At 36.9% G+C, this 15,648-nt stretch overlaps 1 protein-coding gene across 1 annotated transcript in view; it reads left to right on the top strand.

Annotated features, from left to right (window-relative positions):
• Window positions 1-15,255, top strand: part of RORB (RAR related orphan receptor B) — a 133,643-nt gene extending 118,388 nt beyond the window's left edge. The window contains exons 5-10 of the mRNA XM_052701131.1: window positions 3,382-3,503; window positions 4,425-4,557; window positions 6,221-6,328; window positions 7,507-7,617; window positions 13,032-13,144; window positions 13,603-15,255. Of these exons, the coding sequence (XP_052557091.1) occupies window positions 3,382-3,503; window positions 4,425-4,557; window positions 6,221-6,328; window positions 7,507-7,617; window positions 13,032-13,144; window positions 13,603-13,758 (743 nt within the window). The 3' untranslated portion in view covers window positions 13,759-15,255. The remainder of the gene's footprint in view (window positions 1-3,381; window positions 3,504-4,424; window positions 4,558-6,220; window positions 6,329-7,506; window positions 7,618-13,031; window positions 13,145-13,602) is intronic.
• Window positions 15,256-15,648: the final 393 nt, after the last annotated feature.

Raw genomic sequence — 15,648 nt, 5'->3', positions numbered from 1 at the left:
GTTTTATTCTCACTCTTAATAACATTTCTTTATTTTGTTTTTTTCATACAATGAAAGCTGCAAACCCAATGTAACTTACATAAGATGGGTATTGACAACATTTCAGTGGGAAATACATGAGGTCACAAGACTGATACTGTCTTTCTAGTCCTTTGCAGCCCATTCAAATAGGATTTCTAGCTAGAGATACATCCCTGCAGCTTCCTGGTGTCAAGAGACCCTTGAAATCTCTGGCTTAAGTTGGTGAAATGAAATGAAAATGAAAATGAAAATGATTTTAAGTCAAGACCTGATGTGCAGAATGACTGTAGTGGAATCTTCTAGCTCATCGAACAGGAGAGACACAGCTACTCCCACTGAACTAAGTTACTTTCCTCCCTCATTGTCCCATTCTTTGATTGAACACAGCTGCCAGCAATGCTTCAGAGCTACTAGGTCTTCCAGAAATGTGTTATATTTTGTATTCAGAACAGTATCAATTGCATTCCATCAAAATAGATTCAGATTGGATGTCTTTACATTATTCCCAATTGTTTAGGAGCTTCTCTCTGCATGGAATTTGCAGTGATGTGTGTAGTTTCCAACTATGAGAGTGAAAAGAGCTAAAATCTACAAATGGCATAATGGTAGACTATGCTCCTTGAGAGTTGCAACTCCCTTTGAGAGTTACATTCTTTGTTCTGTCTGCATTGGATCTTTGCTCACTGGACCCTCTGCAAAGCCAAGATAAGCTTTTCCTTTTACTTTTTCCACCATGTCACCACTTCACATCCCATATATGATATATGTGCATCAGGCACCACTGAGGGGCTAAGCTCAGAGTGTAACAAGGCAGCCTCCTTACACAAAATAACCAGTATCCTCCGCCCCTGAGACGCAGTGTACCCTTTCCATCACATACTCAGCCTTGAGCCTATGGCTCAAGACTTGCAAGTTTTTCTAGCATCTGGTTCCTCTTTGGATGTCAGAATTTGGAGATGTTGCTTTCTGGAATTGCCCAAGGTCTTTTCATGTCGAAATGATTTTTATCATCAGCTCAACATAAGCATAAGCACATAAAGAAAAGGTGTATAGAGCTAAAATGCCATCCCTACAAAACCTTGAAGATTCATGAATTCTCACTCACGTGTTTTATTTGTTAAAGAAGTAAATGGTAGGAAAAATAACAGGACAGAATATATACAGTAATGTAAAATAGAACTGCTGATCAAATATATTTGAGGTCAGGTCAGTGAAATGAAAAAAGTCTTATCTTCAGATTGTTTGCATCAGGCAAACAATGTGACCAGCCTCATCTGATCTGGCTATGCAATAATATTAAAGTATTTGATTTATATATTATTCTATTTATGTCAAAAACATGAATAGTTCCATCTTTGTGTAACAAATTGTGTGGCTTGAGGAGCTAGGCTAGGAATCACAACAGAGACCAGCCAGTGGCTGGACAGAGCAAAATACTTCACCACTCAGAAAGGGAAATGCAATAGTAATTCAAAGACCTTGTGTCTTACAGTGATGTTTTAGATAAAAGGTTTAAATGTTCCTCCAGTTATAATCAAGTTCTTCTGGTTAAATCCAGGAACACAATGTTAAAAACTTGTGCTTTTTACAGTCAGAATTACTATAGTTTATAATGTTTTCAGAAAATTAATTTTATTAAAACTGTTTTAAATATATCAAAATGTGGGTAGAAGTTTTTTTTTTCTGAAATATGTTTACAAAACAGGGCTTATTAACTAGTATTTATTTAATTAACCTTTATTCATCCTTAAAAAAAGAGTAGTTTAAAATTTATCATGTCTTTATTCCAACCCGCACCTTTATCTTTAATGTTTTAACTACAAAATACAGTATCTTAACATCATGAGGTAAGACTGGCATCCATTCTTCCACGGTACAATGTTGGGTAGATTTGTGTAATCACTAATACACACTTTTAGTTGTCTTTACTCCTGAGTCAGTTCTTTCACAGGAAACCTAAGAAAACTGTTAACCTGTGAGAAGTACCTGTAAAGACTGAATAGAGAAGGTATTCTCATTTCTACAAATACCTGGAATTCTTTTGCGCTTTCTTCAGAATCCGTCCACCCAGTCTCAGTTTATTAACTGTGACATTAGTACAAACATTTTTCCTTTAAATCATACTCCTGCAACAGTGATTGCAGGCAACTTGTATGTTTACATTCAGTTTTCAACTTTCATGGTGCTTTCAAATTCAGATAACATTCAACCAAAGCAAGATTCATATTTTGGAACTCCAAAGAACCAGATCGACCCATTGTAAGAAAACTGTTGAGGATGTGGTTGATGACATTCCTAGTTCTTTATATTTCCTGCACTCAGGCTCAGCTAATGCATTACCAGAGCCCTCTCCTTTTTTGAAGAATATGTCTTCTGATATGAATGGATCTGCCCTAAGTGTTTCAGTTCAGTTCTGCTGTCCACTTAGACGTATAGGTCTCAAAGCTCCAAGTTAAGAAATCATCATGTTTCAAATTAAGACATTTCAACTTACTTCCAGTGCTAATGAATTGATGTTAGAAATTTTTTTGTGAAAATCTTTAATCCGCTCAAGTGACTTATGGAGAAAATGTCTTTTTTCAGTACTTCCCTGAGAGGTTTACTGTTAGTCTCAAGGGGATCTCCATCCAGCACACAATGCTTGCTTTTCCCCTTGCATTCCACACTTCTTGTTCTGCAATTGTATGCAAACCTGTGTTTTCAGAATAACTTTAATGTATCTTAATCATGTGCTGTCAAAGAGTATGAGAGCTGTTCCTCTGTCCTCTAAAACCTAGGCTACCTAGCTGCAGCTTTCACACCTTGCCAGCACTGGTCTCTATGCTAGATATCACTGAAAAGATTGAAAAATTGATCAGCTAAAACCTAACTGGAGAAAAACTTGATCAGTTTCCTGCTTCTTTGATTTAAGTCACACCGAGGTAATGCAAATGCCCGTGTCAGGACTGAGCAGCCAGGTGTGGGCATCTGCGCAGTCTTGGAATAGACGAACGTGTTCAAGTAATCAGGATGACCGAAAGATAATTATTTAAACACATTAAAAATAATTATTATTTATTTTTAAATCACTTCCAGAATGAAAGAATTAAAATAGTTTCTTGAGATTCATTGTTATTTTCATGTACAGATCTATTGTTTGTCAAGCATCCCTTGGCTTTGTATTTGATACTGAAACGTCTTACAACAGACAATTTAAGAAATATTTGTGAGAGAGAGATAAAAGAGGGAGAGAAGGAGAGGGAGGGAAAACTAGAAGGTTAAAAGAAAATCTTCCTTTTCCAATTTTAATGTCTTCAGCATTTTGCTATTGCAAATTACTGTTCACCAAAATGTCTCACACGAGCTCATCTTTCTCCTCAGATCGAATTGCACAGAATATCATTAAATCTCACTTGGAGACATGCCAATATACAATGGAGGAGCTACACCAGCTAGCTTGGCAAACCCACACATATGAAGAAATTAAGGTTTACCAGAGCAAGGTACAATCCTGTAATATACTTGTTCTGCTCCCTATGGTTAGAAATGTTTAACCATGAATTATTTGACAAGGACAAACTGGTTAAAGTGTTCTTTTAAGTATCCTAGAGGACCCTGGTCAGTCAAAGCAAAGGAGGGATATTTCGTAGCAAAAAGAAATAGCTTTTCAGCATGTTGGGATATTTGTTAATGTCAAAATATGATCATAGAATCCAGTTTCTACACGTTGTTTGTTACCACAGCTATAAACCTTATACCGAAATTCTGTTGATTTTAGTGTGATGAGAATTGGATCTTTTCTGTTGTAAGTCTTTTCAAAAAATTATAATAAAAAAACCCTTTGTTATTTTATCATTCTGAAATCTGTTAGAAGCACATTCCTTTCCTATGTAACAGATTTTTTCACTGTGAGCAAGCCAAATATCACCCATAAACAGTAAATAATGATAAATTTAAAGTACTCCTTAAAGTGAGGTCTCAGTATAATGAATTTTTGTTCTACCTTTGTAATTCTCAGGTCACATTCAGAAACTAAAATATTCTGTTTGATGACTCAGTAACGCTGTGCCACTTTCTCCCTAGAAGTGCACTGAGTTGTTTACATTGTTAGTTCTGCTGTCTCTCTCTCATGCGCAAAAGTCAGCACTGAAATCACATTTTAACACTGGTTGATGCATTCTCCCCCTATGAAGAGGTAATGCCACAGTTTGGACCACTGAGGCAATCAACCTGTGAAAACAGCCTTCTCATGAAAGTTGTCAGGCATCTTGAAAAACAGAGATGCCATTGGTTAAGACATGGTGGGGGGTAAGGGAGTGAGTTAGTCAGAGGATTGTGCTTTCCTGCAAGGCTACCCAAAGTGCTTAGCAAATGGATGAACTCACTCGCTTATTGTTTTGCTCTTTCCTCTTGTTTTCCCGAAGACCAGAGAAGCCCTTTGGCAGCAGTGTGCCATTCAGATCACTCATGCTATCCAGTATGTGGTGGAGTTCGCAAAGCGGATAACAGGCTTTATGGAGCTCTGCCAGAATGACCAAATTCTCCTCCTTAAGTCAGGTGGGTAAACACCAAGCGCTTGAGACTGGTTTAGCTCCCAGTGCTGTAGAAACGTGCTCAGATGTCCCATTCTTTGGGTCATTTTTGTTTTGACAGAACCTTACTTTTCAGTCTGTTTCGTTAGCTGCATTAACCCTTCCGTAGTTTTCCCCATTAATCATGTTACTGTTTTCTGATCCCCTTCTCTCCACAGTCACTTGTGGTTATTAAACATACACACAGAGAGTCATTGCAGCAACTGTAGTCCCCAACCTGACATGTAGTGGAAAGACTCTGTGAATTGAGCAGGTCAAATCAGTCATCTGCCACCCTCTAAATCCCCATTTGTCATTAGTGAATGCTTCTGTGGTCATCTCTAATCTTTTTAACGAGACTACAGAGATACCCTCCAGCCAGTGCACAGGAGGGAAAATCCATGCTGGCGCCAGTTGGTTTTGGACTAAATGAGAGCGGATTACAGCAGCGTGCTGCAGCCATGCTCTCTGTGCGTGCCTAGGTGTGCATGTGCATGTTTAAGGGCAAGGTGGAAAAGGGTTTCCTTCCCTGACATGGGACGCGGTAATTTCTGTCCTCTATAGGAAGCATGACAACATTTATTGTGATTATGCAATAATTCTGCTAAACTCAGTAGGGCTAAATGGCATGACCAAGTGAGCCACTGCTGGTAATTGACTGCATTCACCCTGTCATATCAGTTTCTTGCTCTCTCTATGTATAAAAGGTGTGATGCAGTGTGAGGTGACTCATTAAAACATAAGAAGTTCTTCCTGTTTCAAGAGGGAACTGTTCATTTCATTTGAAAGCTGTTGCGTTCCTTGCTCTTGTACACAGTGGTCTGTGGCTTAGAGCGGGACTGAATTGAGGCAGCAGAGCCACAAAGGGCAAGGGATGCAGACAACTCAGGAGTATGTAGGCAGACAGTCACAGGATAACATTTTATTTTATTTTACTATCTGTAAGACTTCTGCAAATGCTGATGCATCCCATATAACTTCCTTTGACTAGCAAAAGTAGCAACACAGTTGCTCCTTAAACAAAAGATATAGTCGTACTTGACTGCGCTACTGGACAACTCTGGTTAGCTTCAGCATGTATAAATACTTCTTGTTCTATTTTCTGTTTTGCAGTTCATGGTCAGCAGAAGTTAGAAAATCTGGACTTTTCATTCAGAAATGTATCTGCAAAAGAATTCTCAAAGGCAAAATTTCTCTTATAGAAAATTCAGATTTAGTTAGAGACTGCTTAAAATTATTTTTTCTTCATTTTCCCCAAACAGGAAATTCTGTAAATTCTGTAGGAAAAAATAAAGAAAAAAATAAAAAATTAAATTAAAAAAAGTAAAATAAAATAAGATCTGTTCCTTTGGATCTTCCTCAACCTTAAAGAAAAATAAGGGAAACAAAAGTTTGCAGAATAAAGTATTTTAAAATAACATAATCTGCCCAGGTCTAAATTCAGATTAAGTCCACAGTATCAATTTGCTGCACTGAAGAAAATAAGCCTAAGGAAAAGTTAGTCTGTCTGGACAAGAAAATAACCATTTTCTCTACTTAAATCAGAGATGTATTGTTTCCCATATTCAGTGACAGATTATCTTGATAGCTCAAGAAAGCCTGGGCCTGTAATAATGTGTGGCACTTTTGCTCTTTTTTCTCTCCTGTAGGCTGCTTGGAAGTGGTTTTGGTGAGAATGTGCCGTGCCTTCAACCCACTCAACAATACTGTTCTGTTTGAAGGAAAGTATGGAGGGATGCAGATGTTCAAAGCCTTGGGTATGTTGGTCTTTTTCTTTTCAATCCTTTCTATAAATGTTGGTCCAAATAATGTACAATTATCCTTCTGTTAAAATGTATCCTTCTGTTTAAATGCACTGATGTTCACTTAAAACCCTCAGTAAATATTGAAACCAAAACTTCCAAATCTCTAAACTGGAAAAGGAAAAGTGGCTCCAGTGGCTGCCAGTAATAATAGGTGTTTTTCTCTTAAAAAAAAAAAAGAGCACTATGAGGATTTTATCAGTTTTTTTATGCCGCCATCTAAAGCTTTGATTAAAACACAGTTTAAGGTAGAAGCTAAGTGGTTTATCACCACAGATCAGTTATACTTGACATATCAAATTAGTCCCACTAATTGAGTCCTGCAAAAAGCCATTTCATTCCAGCAAAGAGGGGACTAAAATGATGGACTATGACAAAATATATGAAGGAACTTAGTAAATACACTGCTTAGCCTAAAACTTTTAAACTCATTTGGATTTGTGTGTTGAAACAATAGCTTCATTTCTGAACATGATATGAAGTGCTATCTGAAATGTCAATGGCTAAATGGGTGTCTTTTGGCAATCCATGGATGCAGTACATTATTAGCAAATATAGCATGATGCACGCAGAATCAAATTTAAGGATAGTAATTTACTGCAAAAAATTTACCATTAATGTATACAGATATATTTTCTTCTTGAATAAGAAAGAAAAAACATTACACTACCTTGCATGAATAAAAAGTGTTCTTGTGTATTATTCGATGTATTTTGGGCCTTTTCAAACATTTTCTAGAATATGTGTACTGTTAATTAATAAATTTCATATGTGAAAGTTAATTAGGACTGGTTAATCTTCCTTTTTAGCTATAATACTTATTTATAAATAACATTTATTTTCACATTGGGAAAAGAGAACCCCTTTCTAAATCTCTGTGTGCTTTTTGTACAAGTCATGCCCGTAATTCTTGATAATTTTTGTGTTTCATTGCGTGATCTAGTGATACATGAAATAGCTGGTCTCTAAAGCAAGTGGAGTTTTAATTTTAAGAACACATACATTTACTCATTTGTTCTTTTTTTTTTTTTTTTTTTTTTTTTTTGTACGAAACTGTCCACTTTTCCACTCTTCAAGCCAGGTCAGAGAGCTAATAAATTTCTAATTTTGACTTTGTTCTCTGTGGTCCTTAGGTTCTGATGATCTGGTGAATGAAGCATTTGACTTTGCTAAGAATTTATGTTCCTTACAGCTGACTGAGGAGGAGATTGCCTTGTTTTCATCTGCTGTTCTGATATCACCAGGTACTTGTTCCAATCTACCTTCTTAAATAATGCTTTACACTGGAATAAGCAATGCACATATGTGTTAAGAAGTGTGATAAGAAATGGAAGAATGCCTGCATTACTCAGAAAAGGGTTTCCAGCTCTTTTATTAGAATTTCAGCAGTTACACATATTAGAAATAAATCCAAAGTGTGATGATCCCATCACAGAAGTTTACAGATAGGCAAAATATGTAACATGCCAGTTATAGATTAAAAAACAATAATAATATTGTCTACCTGAATTGTATACCTGAACTTAACCTACAGGCATGTTATATTTCAGTCAAGGATCATCTCCTTAGTGTCTGTACACTATTTCATGATGCAAGAGAAAGACAGATTGGAAAATGAGAGAGAAATAAGTGCTGAGAGTGAGGGTAATAGACATGGAGCAGGTTCATGCAGACAAGCAGTGCCTGCTGGCATTGCTTCAAAACACAGAGAAAATATGTTGCTCAAGGTGATGCATGTTCCTACTTGGATCCTCAGTGAGCTCAAACCTCACAGCCCCGAGAGGGTTAGGGAGTCTTCAGCTATGAATGGATACTTCTGTGTCAATAAAAACACGAGCAGTAAAAATCTCCATGAAGTTCTGTTTGAATTTAACTCCATTTAAGAGGTAGTAATTTCAGGGGCAAAATGCTCTTCTTCAAGTATTCACATACCACAGATCCACGTAAGCAACCTTAGAGTTTAGTATGAGATTTTAATCTTGACTCAGGGGAGGTAGGCCTCCAGCTCCCACTAAGAGTAACCTTTTGAAAGGTCTTTACGAAAAATCCCACCATTAATTATTTTTCCAGTCTGTTCCACTAAAGACTTCCTCTAGGTCACTTTGCCCTCTCATACATCTGTGGAGGAGATTACATTAGGCAGAATTAGATTAGCACAGATGGTGTCCACATGTTTGTTCTCATCATTAATGACACCTCCAGAAAAAACTCCACTACTAATTTCCCTCTGAAGTGTTCTTGTGGTCACTTGTTTGGAGGTGAAATGGTCAAGACAATGCCTACATATAGCACGAGATTGGGTTCTCCTGAGGGATCCTCCAGAGTGTTTCCATTGCCACATATGTTCATCAGCCACAACCCATTTGTGCACACAAGTGAAAACTGCCTGTGAAACACCTCCCAGGATCCCTGATTTCTCCTGAGACAGGAGACTCACAGTGCCCTGACAGGCCCCTCTCAACCAGCCCTTTTCTACACAGAAAAGACCAAACCATGGTGGAGATGTACAGCATCTGTACATCTGTTTGGCATTAGTGACCCATTTGACTCTGTGCAAAACTAAAGACAACTTGGGAATTCTGGGGCAATTTAGACTGTGAAGTTCTTGAGCAACATGCTAAGAACCAAGCAACAGAGAAGAATGATAGAATCCTTACAAGCAAGATTTATGTTTTTCTTTTTTTAACATCTATTTGTTTACTGAAGAGAAACAGAAGCAGTTAAATTATTTCAGTGACTTACATGCACTTTATTTCAGATTAAGACATCTCATCTGTAGGGAGAAAGAAAAATATTCAGATATGTGATTTCTAGCCAAATTAAAAAGAAGCAATATTTTTGTTACCCAGGTAGTCTAGGCAACAAAAACAAATTATAGCCCAACTTAACAAAATCTGGTCACAGTAATATATTCCATCTCTGAATGTCCTATCCCTTAGACCTGGACAGAGCCTATTTAAATAATGAAAAGTTTCCTATTGATTTTAATGGATTGCTTTAATGGATTTTTGATCAAGTCATTAATGAAGTGCACTTAGTGTCAATGGTTTGCGGGCTGGTTCGGCCCAGTTCCGTGACTGGTGGGGCAGAGGGATTTCACAAAATCTGTGCCTCCAGAAAGAGGGAACAGGGGACTCCAGAATAATTAAAAACAGTGGCAATGATCTGAAGAGAAATAAACTAATTTACTAAATATAGTATTGGAATGCAAGATAACACACCATAATACAATATAATTAGAATTGAAGATAATAAATCAAATATAATGAAAAAATGTCCAAAAGGTGGATAGGCCTCATCATAACACTGAGGTGAGATGTGCAGTCTGGTTGAGCAGCAGGGAGACGGGGGGAGAGCCAAGAAAAAGAGCGGACGAAAAAGAGCATCAGGTGACCTTGCCAGGAGTTCTATCTCCTCTCTGTGTCCGCAGAGTCCCATGGGAAATGTAGCTCTTCTTCTCTTCTGGACAAGTACTCTAACTTGAGCATTAACAGTTAAACTCCCAGTGCCCCATGTGATGTTATGATGTGGAATACCGAAAGCCAAAAAACACAAAACCATGACACTTAGCTACAAGTAGACAATTGATGGAAACTAAAGTTCTGAGCTTTGCAGTTCTTCATGTGTCTTTCAGCAAAGCAGCAAAATCTCTTGCACATCTGCAGCTGTACTAAGTGCTTGAAAAAGCTAGAAAATCAGCAGTGGCTTTAAGCCAGCTGTATTGCAAGCATGTGTTGTATAAGCTTCACCACTAACTCTAGTAATACATTTCAGTCATGATATACATCAGCTGTGATGCAGCACTTCAAAGATGAGTGTGTCTTGAATAGCAAACTCTGCTAAGATACATAGAAGTGATTCCAAGTTTTTTCACCATTATTTAGGTTGAAAGTTAAAGCTGGTGATACTAGAAGAAATACTTCAATGTCCAATGTCTTTCTTTCATGTCCAAGTTGTTTTTCCTCTGCTTGCTAGCAAGAGGACACTGAATATCTCTTATTCCTTTAGCCAAAAACCAAATGTGAAAGTGCTTAATGTATGCTGACTACTTCTTCCTGTAGTCTGCAAGCACAAGTATTGTTGGACATGTGAGAAGCAATAAGACAGGATAGGCTGAAGAATCATAACCTTGAAAGAAGGCAACCTATCTTCCTTTAAAAAACTGCCAATTTGTGTCACGCAAATAAACCCCATTTCAGCTGGTCTGTCTGTGAATGGCAAGGGAAGGCAGTGCAAATTGTAATGACATTAAAAGCTGTCACTTATTTCCTTTCAAAAATAATAAAGAACTAATATGAAGAAATAATCAGTTTCCCTCTGCACTAGATGTTCTAGTTTCTTCACAGTAAAGTGTTTCATCTTGTGAACATATATAAAACTGAAAAAAAGAAGCACTGGTTCTGAGAATAAGCTGCATCTGTTCTTCAACTCATTAATTTAGGGACATAGCCACTCTCTTTGGGAAGCATTCGTATTCATGCTTTTCTTCTACAGAAGCCACTGCTCTGAAAGGTGATTATTGTGCTCTTAATGTCAGCATTTACAGGGAACAGAGCAATATCTGCAGGAGTGGGCTGACCTGAACATCTATTAACACAACAGTTTAGGTTCTGAAACCAAGCTTGAGGCCCATTTTCTATCTGACTAATTGCACAGATCCAGATTTTGTACTTTAAGGTTATCAGAGGTGATTCTTTCACTTGATTTCTGATTCTAAGCTTAATGATGTAGAATGGCTCTTCACTTGCATACATGTTGGAAATGGGTAGTAAGACATTAACCCTGCTAGTATCTTTTCTGAAAATCTTGCTGAACACCTTTCCTTAGGTCTTTTACCCTCTTCTACACTCTTTTCTTGCCTAGTGGCTAGTGCACTCTGCCAAGATAGAAGAGTCAAAACCTAAAGGAAAATAGTAGATCTGAACCAGTTTTCCAATCCTGTATGGGTAGCCACTGATCTATTGACTTTTTCCTACACTTTTGTGAATATAATCAGAGGTATGTGGAATGTCCAAACAAATTTGCAGATGGTGATCAAGTGGTAGGAACTACATTTTGGGAGACAGACTTAATATTCATAGTAAAAGTTTCACCTAGCCCACACTGTGATTTCAAGAACTCTTGCATTATATACAGCATACTCCATGACAGCAAGTGATGAAACCTGTGTTCCCACAGCCTCAGTCTATTTTTAAGCTCATCTTTGTGGCAGAAAGATAAATCTTTAAGGACTGCTCTCTGTGATAAATCTTTCTAGCTTCAGCCTGCCACTTATTAGGTATTGATTTAATACTAGTGAAACGCATGTTTTTCAAGAACATAAAATTTGACACTTAGCCTGTGAAGCCTAAATATTATTGTGAGCTTATTTATGCCAATACTGTGTGCGCTCTCAGCTAATTCTGTTTCTGTGGCTACTGTCAGTATAGGATCCATTGATTCTTTAAGCTATGCAAAAACATTGTTTCCTTTGTCTGATTACCTGCTAAGTCTCTGGAGACTTGGGTTTATCTCTTTTCAGAGAAGTTGTTGATGGACATTTTCCATAGAGACATCTCTGCAGACAAATGGCAGAATCCTGATTCTTCAGCACTGAAATACTCTTCAGTCTCTCAGCTTAAATTATTTCTATGGATAATTTTAGTAACTCGAGGAGGTAGGGAAAAGAGCACTGGAAATGAAAGGGATTTTCCCACAGCTTTCAATGTGTACATTAAGATTCAAGCCCTGTGGCAAAACATAATTTCATATTTCCTTTTGCAAAGCTAAAATCTACGTCCAAGAATCACTCTGACTGTGAGAAACAGGCAAGTAAGTTTGCAGAATGGGAACATGGACAGTTTGGCAGTGCTATAAACACTGTTATGTTTTGGAGATTGTCTTGGGGTCTGCTTCTATGCTTCATGTATGTTTTCAGAAGCTGTGACTTGACATAATATCTTATGAAAGACCTCCTACACTTGGGGTCTGAGCTCAGTGTAAGTCCAAACAACTGTATCTATAATTGTTTATTCTCCCAGATTAGCTTCTCTTTTGCACTGATTAAAAAGAGAACATTTTTTAAAAAACAAGAAATTTGCACTTCAAGACATTGCAACTGCTAATAATTCTTTTGAATTATTAAAGAAATTCTTTTGAAGGAAGCCATTTTTTTTTAATACAGAATATAATGTACGGTCTCAAAATGTTAGCCTAGTAAATAATGACAAAATACATTTTGTTTTAATTTTTCAATAATTATACTCTATTGTTTTCAAAGAGATGACTGTTTTGATCAATATGCTCATTATTTATGTATTAAGACACTGAAATGATATATGTTTCTTACCTAGGCAACATGAAGTTAGAGCAGTGAATGTACCAGCAAAATATAATGAAATGCTTGGACCTTGTTTCATTTCTACTCCCATCTTTCTCTAATGTACTGATTTAAACAGAAATACAGGGCAAATATTTTGTTGTTGTATGCTCAGTGTGTCTTAATTCAACTCTCACGTGATCCTTTAATGGATTAAAATATTTTGCTTCTGAAACCATCTTTTCATTATGATTCTCTTCCCCACAGGAACTACATTTGCTGTAACACTTGCTAGCGTACCAGGTTCATCCATGAGCATACCCCACACCTGTCCTTAGCTCTTGTCTTCTTTTTTCTTAGATCGAGCCTGGTTAATAGAGCCAAGGAAGGTCCAGAAGCTTCAGGAAAAGATTTACTTTGCACTTCAACATGTGATCCAGAAGAACCACCTCGATGATGAGACTTTGACAAAGGTAAATTGTTAAAAAAGAGCTAACCTAAGCCTTCGTCAGACATGCATCTGTTTTTTTAGCCTCTTCTCCACTACTACATTAATGTAAGTTAAAAGCATCGTATTATTTGCTCCCACTGTATAGTAGTAAGCATTGGTGTACTCTTCTCCTCACTCTTCTTTCCTCTTAAATCATATTTTGTTCAATCCATGAATCCTTTTATGGGGTACCTTAGCAAGAATCAGACTATTTCAGTGAGAAACCCTGGAGGCAGTTCCTTGTTAAATGCGGTTTTGGTACTTGGCTAAAATTTCCAGTAGAATGGTTTTTAGACCATAACAATAAGAACAGTGGACTTATCCAGTGTCAGCATGGATAGATTTGATGGAGTTTGGGGTATTACAGTTTTCCAACAAAATGCTATCTTAATTAATTCTTTTACTAAATTTCTTTCCTTCCTCTTCTTTTATATCTCACAGTTAATAGCCAAGATACCAACCATTACTGCACTTTGCAACTTGCACGGAGAGAAACTACAGGTATTTAAACAGTCTCACCCAGATATAGTGAACACACTATTTCCTCCATTATACAAGGAGCTTTTCAATCCAGACTCAACCACTGGCTGCAAGTGAAGGGGATAATGAAATTTTCACGTAGTCATGGAATGCATCACTGTTAAGACAAAAAGAAATGTTTTCATAATGAACTTATTAAAAATGTCACTACTGCAACACTAGGAATGTTCTGCACTTAATAGAATTATTTTTCACCGCTACAGTTTGAAGAATGTAAATATGCAATTCTGAGTGGGGATGTCTTTTTTCTCTTTTCTTTGTTTACCTTTTTTTTTTTCTTACTGAACTGACAATGAATATACAAATATAGGACACTGGGTGTTACCTTTTTTTTTTTATTTTATTTTATTGGGATATGTTTTGGGAGACAACTGTTCATAGAATTTTATTGTAGATATAAATGAGAATAGAGCAGTACTTTGCAGTATTACTCTTGCTGTTTATTGTTCAAATATAATTTAAGAAAATTCCACTTATTAGTCTTGCCTATTTCTATGTTTTTAGATAGTTTAATGCATGTGGAAATTTGTAGCTGTCTTGGAAATTATTGTGCATGTATGAAATACATATATATATGTATATGTTGTGTATACTTATATATGTATGTATGTATTATATGCATACATGCTGTAGCTTAAAAGTCCCATGCCTACTTTTAAAGGATGCTCAGCCAGGCTGTCATGCATTTCTTGCTCTCCAAGTAATATATTAGATTTACTTTGGGCAATCACGATTTGCTTTGCCAGTCAACAGCCAATGCGTAATTACAGGATCACTCCTGAAACGTGTAATGTAGTGCATATATGCAGTCTGTAAGTGAAACATCAGGAATATACCAATGGTGCAAAAGCCTTGTCTGGATGATTTCAGTGGAGAGAGGAAAAGCTTTTTGTCAATATTCTCCCTGCAACAGGGGTACAGCATATGTAAGAGTGAACATTTTAGGACCTGTGTCAGTGAAGTATCTGAAACACAGAATAAAAACACAGACTGTCCCAACCGCTTCTCTGATTATACAAAAGATTTTATTTAACTGTGTGCTTATTTGAAAAATAGTTGCAAGACTTGGCTTGGTTTTTGGTAATTTTTTTTTTCTCATTTGTTGTTGTTGTTTTAAAGAAATATAGTGAACTCAGTGAACCTTAGGAAGCCTAAAATGTAGCTCCGAAAAGTATCATCAGAGAAAGGGAGGGAGGAGGAAAGTGGAATTGAACAGTAGCCATGGTTATGAAGATGAACATAACACTATTACCAACAAAGCCATCACCTAAACAAGACTGATGGCTTCCATTCCATGTATATATATATGTTAAATACACTTATATATACACAAACATAGGGTTGATTTGATGCTTATTTCAGGAGGCAAGCAAAGGATTGGGGCTTTCTTCTTGTCTGTCTCTAAATTGATTTTATGTGCATTTGCTTGCAAAACCAAAGGTGAATACAGAGAGGAGTGGAAGACTGCCACAGACACAATCTCATAGGTTAATTGAATTTAATTGCAGTCATGATTAATGCATTTGGATTCTGCCAGAGATAAAATTAAAAAAAAATAAAAATAAAAAATAAAATAAAATAAAAAATAAAAAAATAAAAAAATAAAAAAATAAAAAAATAAAAAAAAACTTTTTCCTGTGAAAGAGCAGGGATTCACTTCTTGCCATGTCTCTGTCCTTTTCATCATATCTATCTGTTGGGAGCTTTTCCAGAAAAGTGTCCTTAGAGAATGCCAGTGGAAGGAGTTGAGCAGAAATAAGTAGAAAAGAAATGAAACAGAGGCAGGGTCATGAGCAGATGCATTTCCTTATTTCAAAGCTCATAGAAGGCAATCTGAACTGAGAGCTGGAGAGAAGGAGTTGAAGGCCCCACTGCCAGGCCATAGGACAGAGCTGTGTCACTGGAAACCTGTGGGGACACAGCCCCAGAGTGGTTGCAGAAGCTTGT

The sequence above is a fragment of the Tympanuchus pallidicinctus genome, unplaced genomic scaffold (assembly GCF_026119805.1).
Source record: "Tympanuchus pallidicinctus isolate F22 unplaced genomic scaffold, pur_lepc_1.0 scaffold4, whole genome shotgun sequence".
In the NCBI taxonomy this organism is placed as follows: domain Eukaryota; kingdom Metazoa; phylum Chordata; class Aves; order Galliformes; family Phasianidae; genus Tympanuchus; species Tympanuchus pallidicinctus.
This window is presented reverse-complemented; position numbering and strand designations above follow the sequence as displayed.